Source organism: Paramacrobiotus metropolitanus, unplaced genomic scaffold (assembly GCF_019649055.1).
Source record: "Paramacrobiotus metropolitanus isolate TYO unplaced genomic scaffold, Prichtersi_v1.0 Parri_scaffold0000024, whole genome shotgun sequence".
In the NCBI taxonomy this organism is placed as follows: Eukaryota; Metazoa; Tardigrada; class Eutardigrada; order Parachela; family Macrobiotidae; genus Paramacrobiotus; species Paramacrobiotus metropolitanus.
In genome coordinates, this window is record NW_026570244.1 from 734,953 (window position 1) to 756,854 (window position 21,902).

Consider the following 21,902-nt stretch of genomic DNA (forward strand, 5'->3'; position numbering starts at 1 on the left):
GATAGCATCGACAGATGATCGGTTAAGGCTTTAAGCTGGCTGATCCTGAATCCTGATGCGATGAGATCGGCAGATAGATAAGATGAGGTTACAGTCAAAGGAAAGCTCGCAGCTCAGTGAGTGCAGTCATTCGACTTGTGATTATGGTTAGGGTTAGGACAGTTATTAGCTAACTGCCACAATTACTGCAATTAACTGTGAATCGCCATTGCAGTTTGCACTCAGTCAGTCACCTGCCTGAAACAGCTACTGCCGGTCCATCTGCAGTTACTCTACTCCGACTTGGCTGTACTGCAGATCGATAAGCTGTTCATTCATAATTCCCACTTTTCTCCCTCCTCAACTTGAACTTGTGCTGCTTCATCTACGGCCCGGGCGTTTAGTCAGCTGGCTAATCGCTTCTGCCTCCGCAAAGTGAATTTTTCTGGAGTACAGATACTGTACGAGAGGGAATCCTTGTGCGTATATAACGACGCATGCGCTGATATAGAAGTGTTCTACATTATTTCTTGTAATCGTGGACGCTTATCGTCATAATTATATATATTGTGTGAGGCGGAAGTGCAACGGCGCTTGTACATAGCTGCGGCTGCTGACTGTTACGGTGGCGGATATCTATATACGTATGTCCAGCAAGCCAGCAATATTAATTACTGCAGATCTTGCCGCTTTCCGGTCGTGTATCCTTTTGTGTTGAGTGGGATCGCATCATCCGCCGGCAGTTGCTCATAATCGTTGATTGGACTACAGTCATGGACTGCTCATGCGGTTGACATATCTGGAGTGAACCAAGTAACTGACCAGCGCGGGCCGGTTGCGTGGATATATAACTCATCTCACAGGGATGGAGTTGCGGGTGTGGTTGATCAGCTTCAGTTGTGTCAGTCTGTGTTGGCCTGCTGGCCGCTTCGTATCGAGTTTCGCCGTGCCGCAGCCGGAGGAATCGGAGTCGCGGGCCCGCGCCAGTTACGCGCACCACGGCTACGAGCGCGAGATGCGGCCGCTGCCCGTGGCGGTGCTGGCCGAGTCGCTGTCGGGGGACGCCCTGCTGAACGGCAGCGCCCTGGCCTTGGCCGGCCATTTGGACAGGATGCCGCTGCACGCGCTGATGGCGCGGGCCTCGGGCGTGGCCTTCCGCGACGCCGACAGCGACGTGGAGCATGTGCTGGGCGTGCGGGTGGCGCACGGCCAGGAGCCGGAGTTGGAGGGCGAGCTGCCGTTGCAGCCGCGGCTGGGCTCGCACTTCCCGCTGACCGGCAGTGAACTGTCGGCGCCGCTGCCCACCGACCGCAGCCGCGATCGGGAGGAGGACGGCCACACGGACGATCTGCCGCTGGGCGGGCCCGACGCCGACGCCGACCTGGAGACGCACGTCAAGGACAGCGACCCCCACCCGGCCGGGGGTCACAAGCATCTGCACGTGGACGCCCACGACCTGGCCCTGGCGGCCGAGTTCGGTCAGGGCAAAGACAGTAAGCACAGCGCCGACTTCCGGTGTCGGCTATTGCTTACTCTCTGGTGTTAGTGAAAATGTAGTGCTGCTGACCACGTTGCAGGCGCGGAGAAGTACATGAAGAACTGCAAGGACGGCCCGCCCAACATCGCCCACCTGGAGCCCTCACACAGTACGTGCGTTTAGTATTAATCCATTAACTTATCGGCTGGTATGTTGCTGTCGGACACCTTGTACAGTACATGATGTGTACTAGCTGTGACGTCATACGTTGCAGACGGGACGCGGCTGGTGGCGACGGCGCGCAAACAGGACGACTGCAACGACATCTGCATCAGCAGCAGCTGCGTGGAGATTGGTAAGAGTGGCCGAGTCGGAGTGGCCCACAGATTTATATTTCGCTATCATGTCATAAGTGGTCGGTCTAAGAGATGATGATGATTCTTGTACATACTGATTAATATCGTTTTGTTAACGGATTATTTAAAAATATGTTCTAACAATGGCAACTTATTTATTCATTTGTGACGCCACTGCTGACCTTGACCATGAGGATGGTAAAGGTCATGGTAGCTTCCAGTGTATCTGGTAATACTATATACGCAGGCGAATAACTGCGTACTGTCCGCTGTCCAAATAATAATTATGTGGTCTGACCATAAATACGCTTGGCTAAGTAAGGCGGTATATTAAACGCCAAAGAGTGTGATACAGCGGCGTGGCGTTGACGTGTAATTATGCGTTGTGAAGCGGAAACGTGGAGTGTATCTGTATTGTGGCTGTTTTACCGTGTTTATAGCGGCCACTCTGCTGCAGTCGATGGATCTGCGGAAGGATCCCTGCGAGGACTTTTACTCGTACGTCTGCGGCAACTGGGACAAGAACAACCCCATTCCCGACGGTACGTACTAGTACTAATATAGATACAATACAGTACGTGCAAATTACTGTAAGCTTATACTGCATCTGCATTCCTTTAATTGTACGTACTAGCAGTGACGCCTATGCCTAGAGACTAGAGTAGAATAATTAAGAGTCGCTAATCGAGTCGCGAATCACACACATTTGATTGTGCGATGGTGTATATGTGTACACGATTGCAGACAAGAGCTCCTACGACACCTTCACCAAGATGCGCGACCACCTGGACGTCATCGTCCGCGGTAGGTCCGGTCGCTCGCTGTGTGTGCATGCTGATCCCGCGTTGCGCCATCGCGTCCCTAAAGCCCCTTCGTATATGCAGGTCTGCTGGAACGGCCCATCGCCGCGTCGGACAGCAAGGCCAGCGCCAAGGCCAAGAAGCTCTACCAGTCCTGCGTCAACGAGGGTATGCTCAGCGCTGCTATCTGTACTTTCCCTAGCTATGCCCACCGGAAGTCCTGTAGGTGGTCAGATGATAACTGCGTGCGGGAACGGCTAGCGTACAAGTGTGCCGGTGCTTTGCAGAGATCATTGAGCGGCGCGGGTCGGAGCCGCTGCTGCGGTTCCTGCAGGACCTGGGCGGCTGGCCCGTCATCGACCAGCAGTGGAACGCCTCCGGCTTCCACCTCGAGGAGACCATCGGCCGTCTCCGCAACATGCACAACGACATCCTCATCTCCCTGGTAAGTGGCCATGGACCATGGTCGTTCATACAGCAGCTGTACATGTCAGTGGTCGCTTTACTACAGTCATTTCATCTATCAGTTGTGTATATCTTAACTACACTTACGATATAATTCACAATCTTTGTTATAAATAAGTACATCATACGCTTATTGATTTATAATCATCATTTTTAATCGCACATAATTCACATGTACAGGAAATATATATATATATATTATTAACATGTATGTATGTGTGGGCAAATGTATGTACAATACAATACATATTTACTGTAAATGTGAACAATTATTAATAGGTGATTGCCAATCAGTAATGTAATTGTAAACGTTTGTCGTTGACTGCAGTGGATTGGGCCGGACGGAAAGAATTCCAGTTGGTGAGTGGTGTCGTCACAGTGCAAATTGAAACGTACAGTACTGCTGGCTGAACTAGCCAGTCAGTGCCCGCGCCGCGCCTGTGGTGTTAACGGTGTGGCGTTGTTGTTGTCAGGAACGTGCTGCAGATCGACCAGGCCGAGTTCGGCATGCCGACGCGCGAGTACTTCCTGGACAGCAACCAGCTGTACCGGCTGGCCTACCTCGGCCTCATGACCTCCATCGCCGAACTGCTGGCAAGTGCATTCATTCACTCATGATCAGTCATTCCCTGCACGTGCTGACACCGGTCCGCACTGACCGGTGACCAGTGAGGCGGTGACCTTTCGTGCCCTTTCGTCTGACAATGTGCGGCTTTGCCAACATTCGCGGCTCTGACTGACGTGGCCGTTCTCCTGACTTGCAGGGAGTGGCCCGGACGCGCGCCATGACGGACATGGAGGAGATCCTGCTCTTCGAGGTCAAACTGGCCAATGTACGTGCGCCGTGTAACGACGCCCCGTGCATGCTTGTTCTTTGCCCACGGGTTGTGCGACTCACCGTGGAGGTTGATCTAGCACGTCCAATTAAGCTCTGCGTCTGTGTGTGCAGATCTCCATCGCCCAGGAGCACCGGCGCAACTTCTCGGCCATCTACGAGAAGCTGACCATCCGCGAAATGGAGGCCCAGGTGCCGCAGGTCAGTAAGCCGGTCTGATCCGCTCATCTGCAGTCTTTTGGACGTATGCAGTCTACCCGTATGCATATAATGTTATATCATGTATATATCCACTGCTTACAGTCATATATATCTTGCAGTCTGGACATAGCTATGAAAGCACTGCATCTTTGTGATTGCATATTTGATAATTCCATAATGAAGTGTGATGGTGTACATGCGGTTGCAGATCAAGTGGCGGCGGTACTTCGAGGTGGTGCTGAACCGCAGCGTCAGTCCCAACGAGAGCCTGGTGGTCTACGCCAAGGACTACTTCGTCCGCCTGGGCCAGCTCCTCGACAAGACGCCCACCCGGTACAGTATACGAGCCCTGTCCTGTCTGGGGATATATACCTACTCTGTATCTGGCTATCTGGCGTCATTACAGGACGCTGGCCAACTATTTAATTTGGCGCATCGTGCAGAACCGCGCCAGCAACCTGGACGAGCGCTTCCGCAGTCGCCGGCGCGTCTTCAGCAATCTGCTGCTGGGCAACACCAAGGAGTCGCCGCGCTGGCGCGTCTGCGTGCAGTACGTCAACGACAACCTGGGCATGGCGCTCGGCGCCATGTTCGTCCGGGAGCACTTCAAGGAGGACAGCAAGGAGATTGTCAGTACTAGTATACATATGTACATCGTTGTATATTGATAGCTGATTATAAGGAGTTAACCGAGCGGATGTTGTGTCTTGCGCAGGCGCAGCTGATGATCCGCGAACTGCGACTGTCCTTCATCGAGCTGGTCGACGAGGTGGACTGGATGGAGGGAGTGACCAAGCTCAAGGCCAAGGAAAAGGTCATGAGCATGTACATGTAGCTGTCACCAAGCGAAGGCAGTTCAGTTAATCGCTTATCGTCCGCCAACCGGTTTCTTATTTATGCAACACATGTAATGTGACAACTGTTATTCTTTACTGCAGATGAACAGCATGATCGACAACATTGGCTATCCGGACTGGATCCAGAACAGCACCAAGCTTGACCAGGAATATGACGGGGTAAGTGATGTACTGTATAGTCAGTGACACAGATAGGTATCTGTACATTAATAATCTTTACCGTATTGCTGGGCATCTTCATCGCTGTGAACTTTCGTCACCGAAGGCGGCGGCAGTACATGCACTCATACAAGTAAACATAGGATGCCCACTTTCAATTAAAGAATGTTAATTATTTTATGCTTCACGCATACTGGTATGACGGCGAGAAACGGAGTGTTGGCTAACTGTTGCAGATTGACTTTGACCCGGAGAAGTACTTCGAGAACGTGGTGACCTGTCTGCGCTATCTGACCGCGCGCGAGCGGGAGGAACTGTGGAAGCCAGTTAACCGCTCCACGTCAGTATCTGTCGATTAATTATTGTAATTGTACGCCTTTCTTGCCTCCCGCGCCAGTCGCCACTGCATGATTGCATCACTCATCAGCCGTCAGCCTGCCGATATTTATACCGTACTTAAGCGGGCTGGGCCTGTACAGATGTAGCCCCCACAGGCTAGGGGGCACGCGACGCGGCGCAGGGTTGATGCGTAGCGTCTACGTGTCCTTCTTGCAGATGGTCGACGACGCCGGCAGTGGTCAACGCTTTCTACAGTCGCACCAAAAACCAAATCAGTAAGCGGTCATCCTTGAAATTCTTTAATACTGCGTATGTGTAGCAAGACTGGCAGTTCAAATAAGTAGTCGTAATTATCGGTGTCGGACTGTCAGTGTTGTGCAGTCTGTACAACACATGTTGGCATGCAATCCGTAATCCATGCTAGCGCTAAAGCCTAATACATATTTATATGTACATATATATAAGTCGTACATTGCCTTCTTGGTCGGTGAATCCGCAGTGTTCCCCGCCGGCATCCTGCAGCCGCCCTTCTACAACAGCCACTTCCCCATGACCATGAACTTTGGAGGTAAATGTGATATTAAACTGTTATGCGCTGTGCAGTGTGATTCTTACGAGTAGATTGTATTGCAACTTTAAGCAACAGATGTTGGTACGGTCCAGTAATCCAGTCAACTGGGCATTTGGGCTGACTGAATAGTATCAACACTGACTTGCTGGCTGTCCTGCAGGAATCGGAGTAGTGGTTGGACATGAGATTTCTCACGGATTTGACGATAAAGGTAAAGATATAATGCGCAGCGGCACCGCTATGCGCTATGCGGTCGGAGCATCGGTTAAATATTATTGAGATTACATAGCTTGTGCTGCACAAACTGGCACACTGCTGTTGTTTCAGGTCGGCAGTTCAACAAATTCGGCAACCTGGAGCAGTGGTGGCCGCCGGAGACGGAGCGGCACTTTGAGCAGAAGGCGCGCTGCCTCATCGAGCAGTACAACAAGTACCAGCTCACCGATCTCAACCTCACCGTACGTATTTATAAATACATGTAATACATGTCCCCTGCACGCTGTTATGTAGAAACTAGAAACGCCTCGCGGACAGTGTCCCGTAGCTGCATATGTTCGTTAAGCATCTTCCGAACAAGTTGCGCTTCTTGCTGCAGGTGAACGGCATGCAGACGCAGGGCGAGAACATCGCCGACAACGCCGGCATCAAGCTGGCCTACCGGTACGTGTACACGTATCTGTATCTCTACAGTACAACGTCATGTTGTGCTGTGCTTCCGGCGCATGTACAAGTACATGATGTGCTGTACATGTCGATGGATTGTCTTTAATCTTTAACTGCGGCACAGGTCGATGGTGCGCTGGCTGAGCCACAACCAGGTGCCGCGGCTGCCCGGCCTGCACCACCTCTCGCCGCACCAGCTCTTCTTCGTCAACTTCGCCCAGGTACACTGTATACAGGGCAGTACGCTGCGTATCTGTACTTGTCTGTCAGCCAGTCCCGGCGTTTTCTTGACTGGACCGGTGTACCCACTGCCGACAGGCTATAATGCTGACATTCACTCGTCAGTATATGTATTGTATAGTAATGCCAATAATTACTCGTGCGCATCAATATATATGTATGTATACCAGGTGTGGTGCGGCTCCTCGCGGCCGGAAGCCATGCAGTTCCGCCTGCGCACCGGCGTCCATCCGCCCGGCCGCTTCCGCGTCATCGGCGCCGTCTCCAACATGCACGTAAGCGCTGCTTAAGCTGTAACCGTCAACTGCTACACCCGCAGCACTCAACCGGCATTGCACTGTTGTCACTGCACTCTCTCGCAGGAATTCGCCGACGCCTTCCACTGTCCCAACACCAGCCCGATGAATCCGCCCCGCAAATGCCAGATCTGGTAGTGCTAGCCAGCCTTTGCTAGACAAAAAATCCTAGAGACGCCATAAATGCCTTGTCTGTGCCTTTTTCTACTGCCTCAGTCCTCAGTTTGCTGACCCCCTGAGAACTGAACCGTGCTTGAGAGAATGCATAGTCACACAGCGCCGAGGCGTTGTTTCTGTAATTACCCGCTATTATCTCTTCGTTTTTCTAATGCGCCCGTGAAGCTGCGCGTCTGCAGTTCGCGTTTCGATCAGCCGCCAGGATATCGCCAAAACCGTCTTATCATAAACAAATTACTGGCAGTGTAATGTATGTACACTTTCCGCTGGCTTGTGAGAAAACTGCACAATTAAATGACCTTTGAATAATCTTCACGCACCGCTGTATGTCAAATAGTCAATGTGCCGTTTCACCAATTTACAATAACTAGCAAGCTAGCGACCTACGACTTCCGAGTAAGTACATAGTACATAGTAGTTTAAACTTGATATTTAAGACAGACTCCGCGAACACCTCAGCAATGACTTTAATGGGAGTTTGGGGGTTCGTCCATAGTATCGATGACATGTAACCGATGACATGTATCGATATGTAACCGACGCAGCGGATCCAATAGGTCATCTCCACAAAATGTGTAAAAATCAGAATGTTAGTATTCGTACACGGTGATACGTTCTTTGGTGCCGGTTATATCATGCGAAATTGTTTTGAATATGCCGGAAAGATATTACTGAATTGTCACCTACAGCCGGGTACAAAATGCAGGCCGACCAACTTCTATATTTTAAGCAAGTAAGTAAATTTATTAGTAAATTAAGGTAGTAATATAGATCACGCAATTACAATAATTTATGTGGCTATGGTTGACTGCCGGGGGATGTCGGCGGTGGCCGTCCGTCCACGTATGCACCGTTGCAAATGCGCGCATCCACATCCCTCCCTCCCTCGCCGGCATCCCGGGCTTCAACGGGATGGTTAGCCGCCGACGAAGCCGGCCAGCGGCAGTACTTCGCCGGCAGTGTTGCCGTATTTGACCTCCCCGTACCGTGTGGACATGCTGGTGAGCGCAACCATGTGCTGAACATGCTTAGAATAATCTGAACAAGAGATGATATTTGGGACAGATCATGGACACACAGGCACGACATTTGCGGGTCTCGTCAGCAAGTACAGCCGCGCTGTGGTCAGCGCCAACTAGAGCTTCCACTCCCACATGCAACCTTCAGACGGATATCAGCGGCAACTGGCCGGCAAGCGGGACTTGCTGCAGCGCCTCAACGCCATCACCGGCTAACACCTCGTCATCAACAACGCATCCCTAGCCGCAAGCCGAGCGCCGTACGCCGCCGTGTTCGTCATGATCACTCTGGTTTTGACCCGCTATTAACCTCTTTTTTTACTCTCGTGCTGTTCGCGTGAGGCGTTTGACTGCGCTGATTTTATAAATTTAGTCATTTAGTCTTTAACTACTTTGTACGTACTCCACGTTACTTAATTACTGTTGTCTCTTATGCAGTCATACTTGGTTTCACACTCGTTCGGCAGAAGTGAAGTAAGAAAATCCCCCTATCTTATTATCTGTGCACGGGATCGGGTAGTGTGGGTACAGCAGTTACTCAATCGCTTCACCCACAAGTGACCATACTCGTCATTAGGGAAGGGTTGACTGGCGGAATGCCGAACAAATCTTAACGCATTCATTAATTTACGTCGCTGATCATAGTTGACCCGTATTACAGGAAACTAATAATTGGAATTTTCAGTCTTTATTACAGGGAAATAACTGGAATTTTTAATCCACAATAGTTAACCGTTTGACTGACTATGACCGCTGACTACTGCTCAATCTGCAGAATTCAGATCCTTATCGGCACTTAAATTGCAAAGTGTGAGAATAAAGGAAAAATGACATCAAGTGTCAACAAACAAGTAAAACGGCGTGACTCACGTGTTAGAACCACGTTCTTGACCATTATTACGGCTCTTAAGAGTTCACATTACGCAAAAATTCCGCACTGGCGTTCGTCGGCTTCGGCTTCCTCGTCGTCTTCGTCATCCTCCATCGAAGACCGACTATCACCATCTTCGCTTCGAAAATCATCATCATCCTGGTCCATTTGATCATCCGCATTAGCTAGATGTTCTTCATTCCCAAGGTCAGCAAAATTGGTCTCGCTGTGCTTTCTGTCCGGCAGCGGCAATGGAGCCACTACAAGCTCATCCGTGAAGTCTCCCTTTTTATTGAGTGCATCCCGCTCATGTTGCGGCTTGACTTTCAGTTTATTCAACTCGCCCATAATATTTTTATGGGCATAGCCAAGCAAATCAGCCAAGGCCGGAGACCGGACGTCCACGTTCCACAAACGACGGGAAAACGTGTATCGCCCATTTTTCATGATGGGCAGCAGTTTCACTGAATTGGCAGTTGGGCAGAACACTTGATATATTATTCCAACATCTGGCTTCATAATCCAAACGGTCCAGTTAACACCTGCACCGGAGGAACCCCACAAAAACTTCCACTCATGCAGAATGAGCGCATTCAACAGCTTGCGATCGCAAAATCGCTCTAGCAGCTGTTCACCTGCCTCTCTGCGTCGACTTTCAACAGCTAAAAACTCTTTGCTGACTTTTGCTGACTTATTGACCCACACGTAGCCGGGCTTGCTTTCGTGGATCCAGACCACGAGTGAGTCAGCAATCTGCTTTTTACCATTTGGTGCAACATGGATTGCCAGATGCATTCTTCCTATTGGTTCAACAGGCTATTGTCAGAAGGGGAATTAGCTCTTTGCTGAGTGTTTATTGCTTACCTCTGTTATCAGAATAATGGCTTTCTGGGCCAACCGTCATCCAGTGGTGGGGCTCCGTTTTGTTTCTCTCTCGAGTCAAAACGGGCAACACACTATTTGCGAACTCCGAAGTTAACAACTGAAGAGTGTTTTCGTCATCAGACAGCCTCAATAAGCATGTTCCGGCGTTGTCCGGCACTTTCACGGCATAGCCTGGATGAGCCTGGAATAAAAATGTACCAAGTAGAACCGCTTTGCTTGCCCATATTTGTTGTTGTATTGCGGAAAACAGAGACCACTGTCATGAGCTTACCAGTTTAGGAATATTTCCGACTGGTGCCACACGGTTGCGTACTGTATCCATTGGACAGTGACTTAATGATAGCAACACCCAAGAAAAAAATTTTCTTAAACGCAGAAACGACTAACACATATAGAGAGACCACTTGTCAACATCATTCAAAAAATGCCAACATTAATTCCGAGAAGACTGTCAAATGTGAGAAACAGCACCTCGTACAAAAAAACCTGCGATTCTCAGTTAACACTTAACTGTATCTGCTCCCGAAATGGCGAGACCGAAACTGTTGCCGACCGACCGACCGACCGAGCTTTATTCCGACCGTAACCGATCGCATGCTCACTGCACTTCCATTCCGGTCGGGCTTCGGCGCCCTTCGACCGGTTCGCCCCTAAGGTGAAAACGGCGCTCACGGCCATTGGATAAGAATAAAATTTGGGGCGGTACTGTTGAAAACAGTCACAGCAAAACCAGTAGTCCAGTACATGTCACCGTGAACGTAACTGAGTTTTCACAAGATAATTTGTTATTGGCCTACGCTGTTCTGTATCTTGTGTACCAATCTTTGGCTCTCATTTAATTATTTACTTATGACTATTTTTGGTTTAGTTATCCCCGGAATATATATTCAATGCAGTTTCTCGGAGGATTTTGAAAAAGTATGGATGACCAGGATGAGGAATCGGAATGACACGAAACACTGGTAAGGACAAGGGAGCATGGGGATGATATAGTTTGAATGCTTGTTGTTAGTGACTACTGACTAGTCGCTCTCTGTATGCTCAGCATCGCTCTCTCCTTCTACATTCATGACGAAGAATTGTTTTGCTAACGTGGATGAACCTTCTTTTTAAACGATAGAGCCTTGTTGATAGAAGTTGCGGTGTCGTAATGCTTTACAATGGTTGAATAACCACGGGGAACCTCGCGTCTCTGTGCGTCCAGTTTTGTGTTGCATCTGTTTTTTACCATTTATGGAAGCGGTAACTACTCGTCTACTCCCAGAAATGTTCAAAAAATATCGGTATTTAAGCATATAAATATCCAAGTAAAATAATATAAAGATTCTAAGATTTGATTGCAGAAACTGTGCTGCGCAAATTTGCCGCTGTGTGGTGAGACCAGACGATACAGCCCGCAAAGTGAAAATCAACATCCCACTGCCAACACAGGGAAGAGCTCGTGTTCGAGATCATCCAATGGCATATGCCGCTGGCGGTGGCCCTCTCCGTGTGTGGAGGGGGAGCGGGACCGGGGACTGCACAGTATGGCGGCGGGGGCGCGCTCCCCCTGGGAAGACGGCCTCCGGGAAGAAGCTGACGGCGGAACACCTGCGCAAGCGCAACGCCAGATCGACGAGATCATCCAGCGCAGTCTGCCGGTGGCGGTGGCCACCAGCAGTGGCAGCAGAGTCGATCGGGGCTTCGCCTGTCAATACCGATTACCGACTACCGTCGGCCTCACAGACCGAACACCTCGCAGTGTTTACGGCGCGGCATCTGCCATTCATCGTCCAGCTTGTGCTTTGGACTCTAATCTTGAACCGGTTTATGCACCTCACAACATGGCAAGCAACATTGTAGAACGCCGTCAGCTGCTCGCAGGAAGCGCCACGGGTTGGTAGGGCTAACCAGTCAGTCTATGTATCGTCCAGTATAAGAGTGACCGCCGGTGTGTGTTGCAGAAGCTGAAAGCGCTAGAGGACCGCATTCCCGTTCCCCCCGGCAAGCGGTACGTGGGATGGTACAAATGTTCCTATCCAAGTACGTTATTAAGGTCACCTGCGTGAGACGTTGCTGGCCAGTTGGCCGTGCGGCTGGCCCAGGAGGTGACACATTCGGTGCTTTCGGTTCGCACACTACCATTGTCCTGTGCTTTCGCAGTGATGCTCCGTGGTGACTCGGCAGTGCTTCCGGCGGAGCGACGCCATCTCGCGAATCCGTGCGTCTGACGAAGCACGTGCTGTGCCGATATGTCTGCTTCTGTAATCTGTAAATGTGCTTTTCGCTTCATTATTTACGGCAGAAATTAAAGTAAACAAAACTGTTACGACTTGATGTGGCGGCATAATACATTCATTATGAACCGCCACTGAGGGCGCAAACAACCAACTGATTGTTGTCAACAGGACAACAAGGGCATGCTGCTATCGCAGTTGTCATGCAGTCGGACAAAACACACAGGTCACTAAAGGACAGCACATTCTCGTGACGTCAGTGCCACTGCACTACGCCACAAAACAATCAACCAGTTGGTAGACGGCCCTTCTCGCCACCCTTTGCCCAACTTTGTCGGCGGACGGCTCCTGGAAGTCCTTTTGCGTTTGCGGTTGTTTCTTGCCAATGCCGAATTAATTGTTTTTGTGCTGGTGTTGAAAAATGCTCTTAAGCACTTTGTATGTATACAACTAATGCAGATAGTCGCAAAGAGGGTGAGCACTAGGCAGTTTTCTTTTGTGCTATCCCGTGAATGTGAAAACGCTCTTTGACTTCTCGAGACGATCGGGCTTTCTCTAACTGTTTGTAAATACCCGAACCGAAAAATGATAAAAACAGTGGGACAGAAGTCACAGAAAATCCAATATGAAACCGGGCCACAGAATTTCTGCAACAGCGGATCAGCGGCGAAATCTAACGATGGAATGCGGCATCTAGCCCGGGAACGGCTGACGACTTTGTCACACGTCTGCAAAGCGCACGCACATTGATGATTCTCCTGCTACATACCAATCCAATCAGAACAAGCATAATAAAACGGCCTGCGCTGAAAGTCTGAGTCTGATTCTGAATGCTAAAAGTATGAGTCTGAATATTAAAAGTCTGATTCTGATTCCTGGAACTCTGAATCTGAATACCAAACTCTGAATCTAAATAATAAGACACCTGGATCTGGCAGGTGACGACGCGAGTCTCTAATTAAAATTATAATGCAGTTGTGTCAAGACAATAATTAATGGCTTGTATAAACAACGCTTATTTATGCAAGTAATTATAGATTAGTATTATTACTGTAGGCGGTGGGAACTGCTCGTGAACAACAGCATGGGGCGCAGGACAGAGACATTACGAAGACGTTTGTGCGGTAAAAAAGTATTGTTTTGCGTCCAGTGTATGATCAGATAGCCGGTAATTCCTCTGAATTTATCGAACGAGCCTGTGCCAGCATAATATATGGCCATGTAAATGTGCTTTTATGTTGCATACTGTGCATAGAATTATGGGAATACCCGTATATGCGGTAATTATACGTTCCATTTCCGACTTAATCTGCTGCAAAGTGCAAACGTAGTTGTACGGTGCTACAGTACTTCCTGAGCTTACATATTAGGCTTTCCTTTTGAAAGAACCTGTATCAGTTATTTGTTAACTGCATTTTTCTTACATGTTGATCGATGTTTCCAATTTTGCTGTTTAAATACATAGCTTTGCCGGCTATCCATAAAATAATTGATAAAACAAAATTAGTAATCCAGTAAAGCTGGTCTGAACTGATCAATTTACAGTATACCAAATAGATATACTGGTTTTGACAGAATTTTGGAATTGCTGCACTTTATCGCAGATGTCAACGTACGGTAGCCATCACAAGTTGAACCACCAAATCAGTATGCGGAAAAGACTGAAAATTCATTCATTCAGTGATTCAGTCCATCAACGGCACCTGATTAACCGATTAAAGTATCGCGCAGTTTCACGCTGAACCGCAAGGCATATTCCATCGGTTTGCCTTCTACATTAGATCTGGAAGTACTTACAGTACTGTGATTGTTTTTTAACGCGCCTCGTCATTCTTTTTTTTGTGGTACTTTGCGCAAACGGCCAACAACTATGTGACCTTTAAAATTTCGTATGTACTCTGTATTGCTGTTAACACTTTATACGAATAAATGGAACTTGTAAGTGTTGCGTATGTGTATTCCCCTTACTCTATGCACACTATATAGTAATTGCGCTGTTATGTTGCATATATGCAACATAACAGCGCATTTACATGGGCGTATATTATGCTGGCACAGGCTCGTTCGGTAAATTCAGAAGAATTACGGGCTATCTTATCCTACACTGGACGCAAAACAATATTTTTTTACCGCACAAACGTATTCATAACGTCTCTGTCAGGCGCCCCGTGTACCGCCTAATACCAATTTACAATGTATAATTGCTCGTATAGATAGCTGTTATCACCAGAGCTTTTAATTATTGTCTGCAACTGCATTATAATTCTTATGACTCACCTGCCAGACCTAGGTGTCTTATTATTCAGATTCGGTTTGGTATTCAGATTCAGAGTTCCAGGAATCAGAATCAGACTTTTAATATTCAGACTCAGACTTTTAGCATACAGAATCAGATTCAGACTCAGACTTTCAGCGCAGGCCTAATAAAACAATCAGAAGTATTCTTAAAGTCTGAATAAACTGATGCGAATGCGAAAACTCAGGGCGTGCTGCTAGCGAAAAATGTTTTTGATGCTGCCGGCGGAAATTAAAGATTCATGACGTCACTGAACGATTGTGATTGGCTAGCCTTTTTCGTCCCGTTTGGAATCATGTCTTGCTCGGCAGCATGGCTCTGGCAAGCAGCTTGTGATGTTGCCAAAAACTTAAAATTTTGGCAACATCGTTTTGGGGTGTGGGGGGACGCTGGGGGTTGTTGCCGAACATGTCCGAAATTCAGATTGTGTTTGTGTCATTGCTCACCTACTACCGTCTTGCAATTACGAATATCGCCGTTTGAATTTACAACTTTACCGTGCAGGTTCCTTTGGATTTTCTCATACGCACAGGGTTTTTTTAAGTAGAATTGCCTGCTTCTACAAAATTGAAGCTGCTTTGAAAAAGCTGGGCGTATATTGAATCAACGCTGCAACTTGAAATTTGCACTCAAACGGCAGCTTGTTTTCGCATTCCCGTCACTGTTCAATAACTCTAAAGTACCGTACAGTAGTAAAATATCAGATTCTATCTACGCCGGTGGGCGGTAACTAAAGGAACCTGCCGCACCGGGGGGCGTGTAGTCATTCCGTTAGCATGAATCATCTCAAATTCATCCGCCATGGGCTGGGCTGATGGGCCATGATCCATGCGTGTTGCAGTTGCAGAGCAGTGTGCACTGTGCAGAGCTGAAATTTCGATAAATTGCATTCACAATTTCTTGTTTGTTTCTGCTCGTTCCAGAGTGGTACTATCACTGTTTTGTTGGTGTAAAAATCAGCCTAAAGAGTTATGGACGCCATATCCGATTCGGCGACTGTGTTGCCGTCTGCGGAGGACGCTGATGATCACACTGATCAGGGAATCGGAGAAGAAGCGCGCACCTGCGTTTCGCCAAGCGACGCTGCCGTCGACCGAGCAGCTCACAGCGATTACGGTTCCTCATCAGCCAAGTCATCGCCGGACACCAGCCAGGGGAAGAAAAATCTCCAACAGACTGTTATCGAAGAGGAGAAAGTATTGGAACAAAACTGGGGATGTGCGAAGCACGTAAAGAATGTCTCGGCAGACATGGAGGTTAAGAATACACCGATGATTAATTAATTATGATTTGTTATCCCCTTTGTCTTTGTGACTTTTTAAATATTGGAGTAACCCTGTAACTTCGTTCAGCTTAAGTGAGATGGACAGCGTCGCAAAGATTCGGCAAGAATACTGTAACATTCCACTTTTCATCCTTAAGCAGCGATTTCGTGGCTGTTTAGGGTTTCCATGTGCGATTCTTGAAAACTGGGTTTCTGTCATCTTAGGACTTAGTACAAACATTGTAAAGCGTTATTGATATAACTGTTATTGCAGAAATTCTGTGACGCCTTGAAGAGACCCGACTACAAGGCGAAGAAGCTGAACATGAGCATCCGCGACAAAATCGTCGTGCGGGCTTCCAAAATTGCGGACCACGTGCTCGTCATGGGCACTGTCAGTGTAAGCGTGGAAGTTGAATGGTATCCAACTGTAACTGTGGACCTGTGGTCGAGCTTTATACTGCAACCTACGATAACAGATCTTCGATGCGCTAGCTGTACGGTGACTCGAAGATTTGTATTGTGGGCTGCAGTATAATGCTCGCCCAAAAAGTAGGTACTGTAGATTATCTACAATAGACATCTCGATGAATTGCATGAGCGTAAACAGGCGCTTCCCTGTTCGAGCAATTTGCATGATTGCATCCGATGCGCTGTGCTGGGTTGCTGTTGTACAGTCTCCGACCTGTACGTAGTATACAATTTTCACAAATGTTTGATCCGCAGACAGGATGTCTAATTTCCACATTTTTGTCATCGCTAATCTTTCACCGCAGTTCATGCTGGATCCGCTGCCGTGTCCGTACGCCGAGCAGACGGAGGCTTGCAAAGACTTCCGCGCGACGGCCCCGTACATCCTGAAGGCGCATCTGCAGGCCAAACACGATCTGCGCAACGTCATCTTGAATTTTGTGTGTCCGTGTCCGGCCAAGTTCAACGGCCAGCAGAGCTGCCCGGTGGTGCGCTTCGATCCTGGCCAAGTACATATGCGGGAGCATCTGGGGAAGTACCACCGGAAGTACTACGCCGCGGTGACGGATGCTCTGGTGGCGGCTGACAGTGAGGAAGACGATCCGCAGCTCGTGCAGGTAGTGCGCGTCGGGTTGGAATATGTTGTTACGGTTTAACCGGTGAATTTGGCTTATCACTGGCAGAAACACGAGACGTTCATGCGGCGCACCCGCCGCCTGTTCTTCCCGGGCTGGACGCGCCGCAAGGAGGAGCTCTTCCCCAGCCAGATCATCCCGGACAAGGTCGTCATTCCCACGAAAATCAGCGAGGTGGGTGGCGCAGCGTGTTGGCTGTTAGTGTCTTCGAAGTAATCATTCCGTTGTTGCGTGCAGGAGGGCGAAATCATGTACATCTGCAACATTGACCCCTGCAGCCGACGCAAGTTCCGCCCTCCACACGCCGCTTCCGGCGTGCATACCCACGTGTGGACGGAGCATCGATCCCGACTGGACATGCGCACCAGTTTGTACCATAAATGCCCTGCGCCGGTAAGAGCACAGCAGTGTTATAGGACGGAGTGCACACAGTACTACACGGTCGGATTTGCAGAAATGCCGGGAAATTGTGCTGGGCTGTGAGCACCAGATGGAATCCCACGTCAAGGCCGTGCACCCCGAGTTGCTGGGACCCAGGAGAGATTATTCGGAGGCCGCGAAGAAGGTTGTGCGGAACTGTTCCCTTAGCGCCCAGTCAGTGCCGTTGTAATTGTTTAATTGGGTTTGTGTAGAAGCGGAAGGATCTGGAGGACAGCATCCCGACCGCCTGCATTGGAGCGGCCCTCGCCAACGATCAGCAGGATGACGATGACAGTCAACTGTTTCTGCATTGTTACACGTGTCCTGTCGCGGTGAGTGTGGTTTTAGTTTTTCTATTTCTCTTATAAGGCCTCGTCCCGAATTCGAAGCGAATCTTGTTGCGATACAGCAACTCCACCTCGCGAGGTGGCTTCGCGTACCGTATCTGTAGGCGTGGCCACTGCATACAGCCACGTCGTGCGGTTGAGCAGCCGTACCAAAGCTAGATTCGCTTTGAATTGGAGACGCACCCTTAAAGATTCAGCTTGGTACAGTACTAGTTTACTCACAGATACAATACTTTTCCTAACAAGGCGCTTTCCCGACCCTTTTCCTTTCTGATCACTTTGTGCTTGGTATCGTTAGACTCTTTCAGAAATTTCCATTGTTTTCTTTTAAAAATCCAAATTGTCCCGAAGTAAGGATTGCGGTTAAGAGATTTCCTGAGAAATCAATTTGATCAAAATGTCTCCTTTTAAGCGTTATTTAGAACACGGTGCGGTTAGGTCCATGCGTGTCTGTATGATTCCGCAACCATCTTTTATCGAAAATTGACTCAAAATTCAAAGCAGTGTTTTCTCGATAGCTATCTCCTACCCCGTTGCGCGCACTGACATCCATTGATTGCATCCGAATCAATGCAATCTGCGACGCTGGCGCGCGCGCGCGCGATATAACAAAACAACGTCGACAGTTATTGAGAAAACAATGCCGAATCGATTCGAGACTAGGCGCAGGTACTGCGTATCTGTACGGCGCATGCTGACCTTTTGATCCAAGTCCGCCATCATGTCTGCGTTGGCTTTCTGCGATTTTGAATTCGAATTTCTTACTCTGGGGCGATTCGATGTGTTGTAAAAATTTAGAGCCTTCTGAGGATTGGAAAGATGCTGATTACTAGGGAGAACCTCATCAGACGGAAACAGTTAATACGGCCTTGGAAATAAAGCTAAATACAGCTAGTACAAGTACTGTACTAGCTGATTTATCAGACTATTTTATCAGTACCTGTTTTATCAGGCTAATGGAATTGCCCCGGGCCTGAATAGAGCCGAGTTCAACCAACGTCGTTCTGTAGCAGCGAGATCACAGTACGATGTTTTAATTGTATTTAGAATTGTGTATTATCCTTTTTTCGGGTTAGTTGCTTGGTGTAAAGTTGGCGGTATAATGCGCTGTGCGATTAAATTCAGCACCCAGCACGCTTGTTTTGGCCGTGAGGATAATCTTACTTACGTGGGCTTTTCAGAACTGCGAGGAGATGTTCATGGGTCAGGCGGAGTCGGCGCGGAAATACATGGTTTGGCACGTGGGCGCTGACCACGAGGACGAGTGGAATGTCCAAGAGGCCACAGTCAACTGAAGCCGGCGCCGCGGCTGTTGGAATGCGCAGTGATATTGCATAGGGCGCACTGTGCTTTCGCAGTGGCGCTGTTTTTGCTCGTCTGTGCTTCCGGATAAGCAACGTCATCTCCTAGCGAATCTGTCTCCCGGCCTAGAAACTGATGTGCCGCATAGAATTCTGTTCCTATAGTTTGTGAATGGTAGTTTTCTGTTCTTCATTTACGAGTTACGACAGACTGTCCGCCCGTTCCCTGTTCGCAACTCTTTAAGTTTTCCAGTTTCAGTTTCTCGCTGTTTCATTAATTCGCGGACGGCTCGTGTAAGTATTTCCGGCAGTTTTTGAGCTTATTTTCTGATGATTATTTTTTTTTGTATGAACCTTTGTATAAAGGCAACAATTTTTTTGCTCTACAGTAGCATTACTGCACTTTACCCAAGAAATAATAATTATTCGAAAAACAACTTCTAGTACGCCGTGGTATTTTGTATCATTATTATTGGTTCTGTTTGTTATATATGACGGCGAGTGACGCCACTCTGAAAGGAGAAGCATACCGTAATAACACGGTATGAATTATGAAATGCGGCCATTTGTCCATCTGTTAAATCAGCTCGTAATGCGCAATTAAATTCGAAATCTGCGGAATTTGTTACTATCACTGGTCCTTCTATTTCCACTGTACGAGTACCGACTGTATGGTTGGTCAGCAAGTACGGTAGCCCGAAGCCGCAGCCCGTTCTGAGCAATATAACCGGATAACTTGTGTACCATCAGTTTTTTGTATTTTAAAGCAGTAACAATTTTTGTTGTACGCTTTGATTAATTCTTTATTCAGGCAATAGCCAATTAAACGTAACAAAAAGCCTGCGCCGAAAGACACTAATTAAAAAGTTTGAATTTACACATTGAAAAAACAACCAAAGTCATTACTGTCACATCCAACTTTCGGTCGCGCGTTTAATGTACCCAAGACAGCAGCCGCATTTCCTTTAACAACAGCGAGACTAAAACGTTGTCTAAGGAAAGCCGTAGATCGAGATTCCCCGGTCACATCGCGAATCTTCCTCCCGACAAAACGTATCATCTCAGCAAATTCCGAACCAAAAGTTCCAAGGGTTTCGACTGCGAGGGTGTAGAACAGATACCCCATATCCTCCAAAATCCGTACTTCCCGCGCTTAAAGTCTTCCGCCAGCCGTGCCACGTTACCTGACTTCTTTGAGCTGGCTTTTTACGTGCGAGGTAGCCACGGTGTCCCAGCAGGTGGCGTCCCACACTACCGCCTTTCCGTCACGCACGGGTATCAGTGTCATGCCGTCCGGTCGCTTGTTATCCTTGTCTGACAATCCCGATGGCTCATTCTGACAGGAAAGCCCGCCGTTTCCCAGCTGCGTTTAGCAATGTTGTTCAGTTCGAGATGCCGGGACCATCGTCCTTGCTACTGGAACATGACAGCCCGTGGTGGCCGTTAGTTTCCACGTGGCTAGCACAATTGACACAGTCGTGCTCTTCAACCACAGGAAGTCCGAACCGTAATGCGACGCCAATTCTTACTTCATCGTCACGCAAGAATGTATGGAGACTTGGTGCAGGGAGAGCGTTGAGAACGTGCACGTAAGCGCTGCTTAAGCTGTAACCGTCAACTGCTACACCCGCAGCACTCAACCGGCATTGCACTGTTGTCACTGCACTCTCTCGCAGGAATTCGCCGACGCCTTCCACTGTCCCAACACCAGCCCGATGAATCCGCCCCGCAAATGCCAGATCTGGTAGTGCTAGCCAGCCTTTGCTAGACAAAAATCCTAGAGACGCCATAAATGCCTTGTCTGTGCCTTTTTCTACTGCCTCAGTCCTCAGTTTGCTGACCCCTGAGAACTGAACCGTGCTTGAGAGAATGCATAGTCACACAGCGCCGATGCAGGCGTTCTTTCTGTAATTACTCGCTATCTTCTCTTTGTTTTTCTAATGCGCCCGTGAAGCTGCGCGTCTGCAGTTCGCGTTTCGATCAGCCGCCAGGATATCGCCAAAACCGTCTTATCATAAACAAATTACTGGCAGTGTAATGTATGTACACTTTCCGCTGGCTTGTGAGAAAACTGCACAATTAAATGACCTTTGAATAATCTTCACGCACCGCTGTATGTCAAATAGTCAATGTGCCGTTTCACCAATTTACAATAACTAGCAAGCTAGCGACCTACGACTTCCGAGTAAGTACATAGTACATAGTAGTTTAAACTTGATATTTAAGACAGCCTCCACGAACACCTCAGCAATGACTTTATTGGTAGTTCGGGGGACTGCATAGTATCGATGACATAATTATGCAACCGACGCAGCGGATCCAATAGGTCATCTCCACAAAATGTGTAAAACTCAGAGTGTTAGTACTCGTACACGGTGATACGTTCTTTGGTGCCGGTTATGTGATGCGAAATTGTTTTGAATAAGCCGGAAAGATATTACTGACGTGAATTGTCACCTATGGGGTACAAAATGCAGGCCGACCAACTTCTAATTTAAGCAAGTAAGTAAAAAAAAATTATTATTTAAACTTATTATATTAATTAAGGTAGTAATATAGATGATGCATGCAATTACAATAATTTAGGTGGCTATGGTTGACTGCCGGGGGATGTCGGCGGTGGCCGTCCGCCCGCTTATGCACCGTTGCGAATGCGCGCATCCACATCCCTCCCTCCCTCGCCGGCATCTCGGGCTTTAACGGGATGGTAAGCCGCCGACAACGCCGGCCAGCGGCAATGCTTCGAGTGTAGTAGTAGTCAG

General features: G+C 48.4%; 4 protein-coding genes across 7 annotated transcripts; 3 read left to right on the forward strand and 1 right to left on the reverse strand.

The window, feature by feature from the left end:
* The first annotated feature begins 136 nt into the window (after positions 1-136).
* Positions 137-7,709, forward strand: LOC129587221 (membrane metallo-endopeptidase-like 1). Its single transcript, XM_055480845.1, has 24 exons — positions 137-1,472; positions 1,557-1,625; positions 1,731-1,811; positions 2,253-2,354; positions 2,557-2,616; positions 2,697-2,780; positions 2,900-3,057; positions 3,406-3,437; positions 3,551-3,675; positions 3,846-3,910; positions 4,027-4,113; positions 4,322-4,446; positions 4,520-4,742; positions 4,829-4,927; positions 5,052-5,129; positions 5,366-5,469; positions 5,685-5,743; positions 5,968-6,036; positions 6,200-6,250; positions 6,367-6,497; positions 6,635-6,699; positions 6,827-6,923; positions 7,113-7,217; positions 7,305-7,709. Exons 1-24 carry the CDS (start codon positions 845-847, stop codon positions 7,374-7,376), a joined length of 2,769 nt encoding a protein of 922 aa, XP_055336820.1. The 5' UTR covers positions 137-844; the 3' UTR covers positions 7,377-7,709.
* Positions 7,710-9,190: 1,481 nt separating this feature from the next.
* Positions 9,191-10,626, reverse strand: LOC129587369 (uncharacterized). The gene is made up of 3 exons (XM_055481084.1): positions 10,462-10,626; positions 10,170-10,371; positions 9,191-10,105 (listed from the first exon to the last, which is right to left on the reverse strand). The coding sequence occupies exons 1-3, from the start codon at positions 10,510-10,512 to the stop codon at positions 9,354-9,356; spliced, it is 1,005 nt and encodes a 334-aa protein (XP_055337059.1). The 5' UTR covers positions 10,513-10,626; the 3' UTR covers positions 9,191-9,353.
* Positions 10,627-10,922: 296 nt separating this feature from the next.
* On the forward strand, positions 10,923-13,374 carry LOC129587349 (uncharacterized). 4 transcript variants are annotated; one of them, XR_008690354.1, is made up of 4 exons: positions 10,923-11,152; positions 11,534-12,069; positions 12,134-12,180; positions 12,333-13,374. XR_008690354.1 is itself a non-coding variant. In XM_055481058.1 (4 exons), exons 2-4 carry the CDS (start codon positions 11,717-11,719, stop codon positions 12,333-12,335), a joined length of 399 nt encoding a protein of 132 aa, XP_055337033.1. In that variant the 5' UTR covers positions 10,923-11,152; positions 11,534-11,716; the 3' UTR covers positions 12,336-13,374. The 4 variants fall into 4 exon arrangements, 2 of the variants coding, with proteins under 2 accessions (XP_055337033.1, XP_055337032.1); XM_055481058.1 differs by having other exon boundaries at positions 11,534-12,065; XR_008690353.1 differs by having other exon boundaries at positions 10,924-11,152; positions 12,134-13,374.
* A 2,167-nt stretch (positions 13,375-15,541) lies between these two features.
* Positions 15,542-19,577, forward strand: LOC129587293 (uncharacterized). The gene is made up of 8 exons (XM_055480964.1): positions 15,542-15,958; positions 16,241-16,366; positions 16,743-17,054; positions 17,121-17,246; positions 17,310-17,465; positions 17,527-17,637; positions 17,705-17,824; positions 19,021-19,577. The coding sequence occupies exons 1-8, from the start codon at positions 15,674-15,676 to the stop codon at positions 19,132-19,134; spliced, it is 1,350 nt and encodes a 449-aa protein (XP_055336939.1). The 5' UTR covers positions 15,542-15,673; the 3' UTR covers positions 19,135-19,577.
* The last annotated feature ends 2,325 nt before the right edge of the window (positions 19,578-21,902 follow it).

Excerpts from the sequence above, each read along its gene's own strand:
- LOC129587369 (XM_055481084.1), bottom strand. The coding sequence starts at position 10,512 with ATGGATACAGTACGCAACCGTGTGGCACCAGTCGGAAATATTCCTAAA. Across the intron at positions 10,372-10,461 it reads TCGGAAATATTCCTAAACTG|GCTCATCCAGGCTATGCCGT; the intron begins GTAAGCTCATGA and ends TTTTTATTCCAG. Across the intron at positions 10,106-10,169 it reads CCATTATTCTGATAACAGAG|GAAGAATGCATCTGGCAATC; the intron begins GTAAGCAATAAA and ends TTGAACCAATAG.
- LOC129587221 (XM_055480845.1), top strand. The coding sequence starts at position 845 with ATGGAGTTGCGGGTGTGGTTGATCAGCTTCAGTTGTGTCAGTCTGTGT. Across the intron at positions 6,037-6,199 it reads CATGACCATGAACTTTGGAG|GAATCGGAGTAGTGGTTGGA; the intron begins GTAAATGTGATA and ends GCTGTCCTGCAG. Across the intron at positions 6,700-6,826 it reads GGCATCAAGCTGGCCTACCG|GTCGATGGTGCGCTGGCTGA; the intron begins GTACGTGTACAC and ends ACTGCGGCACAG.
- LOC129587293 (XM_055480964.1), top strand. The coding sequence starts at position 15,674 with ATGGACGCCATATCCGATTCGGCGACTGTGTTGCCGTCTGCGGAGGAC. Across the intron at positions 17,055-17,120 it reads ACGATCCGCAGCTCGTGCAG|AAACACGAGACGTTCATGCG; the intron begins GTAGTGCGCGTC and ends TATCACTGGCAG. Across the intron at positions 17,638-17,704 it reads ATTCGGAGGCCGCGAAGAAG|AAGCGGAAGGATCTGGAGGA; the intron begins GTTGTGCGGAAC and ends GGGTTTGTGTAG.
- LOC129587349 (XM_055481057.1), top strand. The coding sequence starts at position 11,717 with ATGGCGGCGGGGGCGCGCTCCCCCTGGGAAGACGGCCTCCGGGAAGAA. Across the intron at positions 12,066-12,133 it reads GCTCGCAGGAAGCGCCACGG|AAGCTGAAAGCGCTAGAGGA; the intron begins GTTGGTAGGGCT and ends TGTGTGTTGCAG.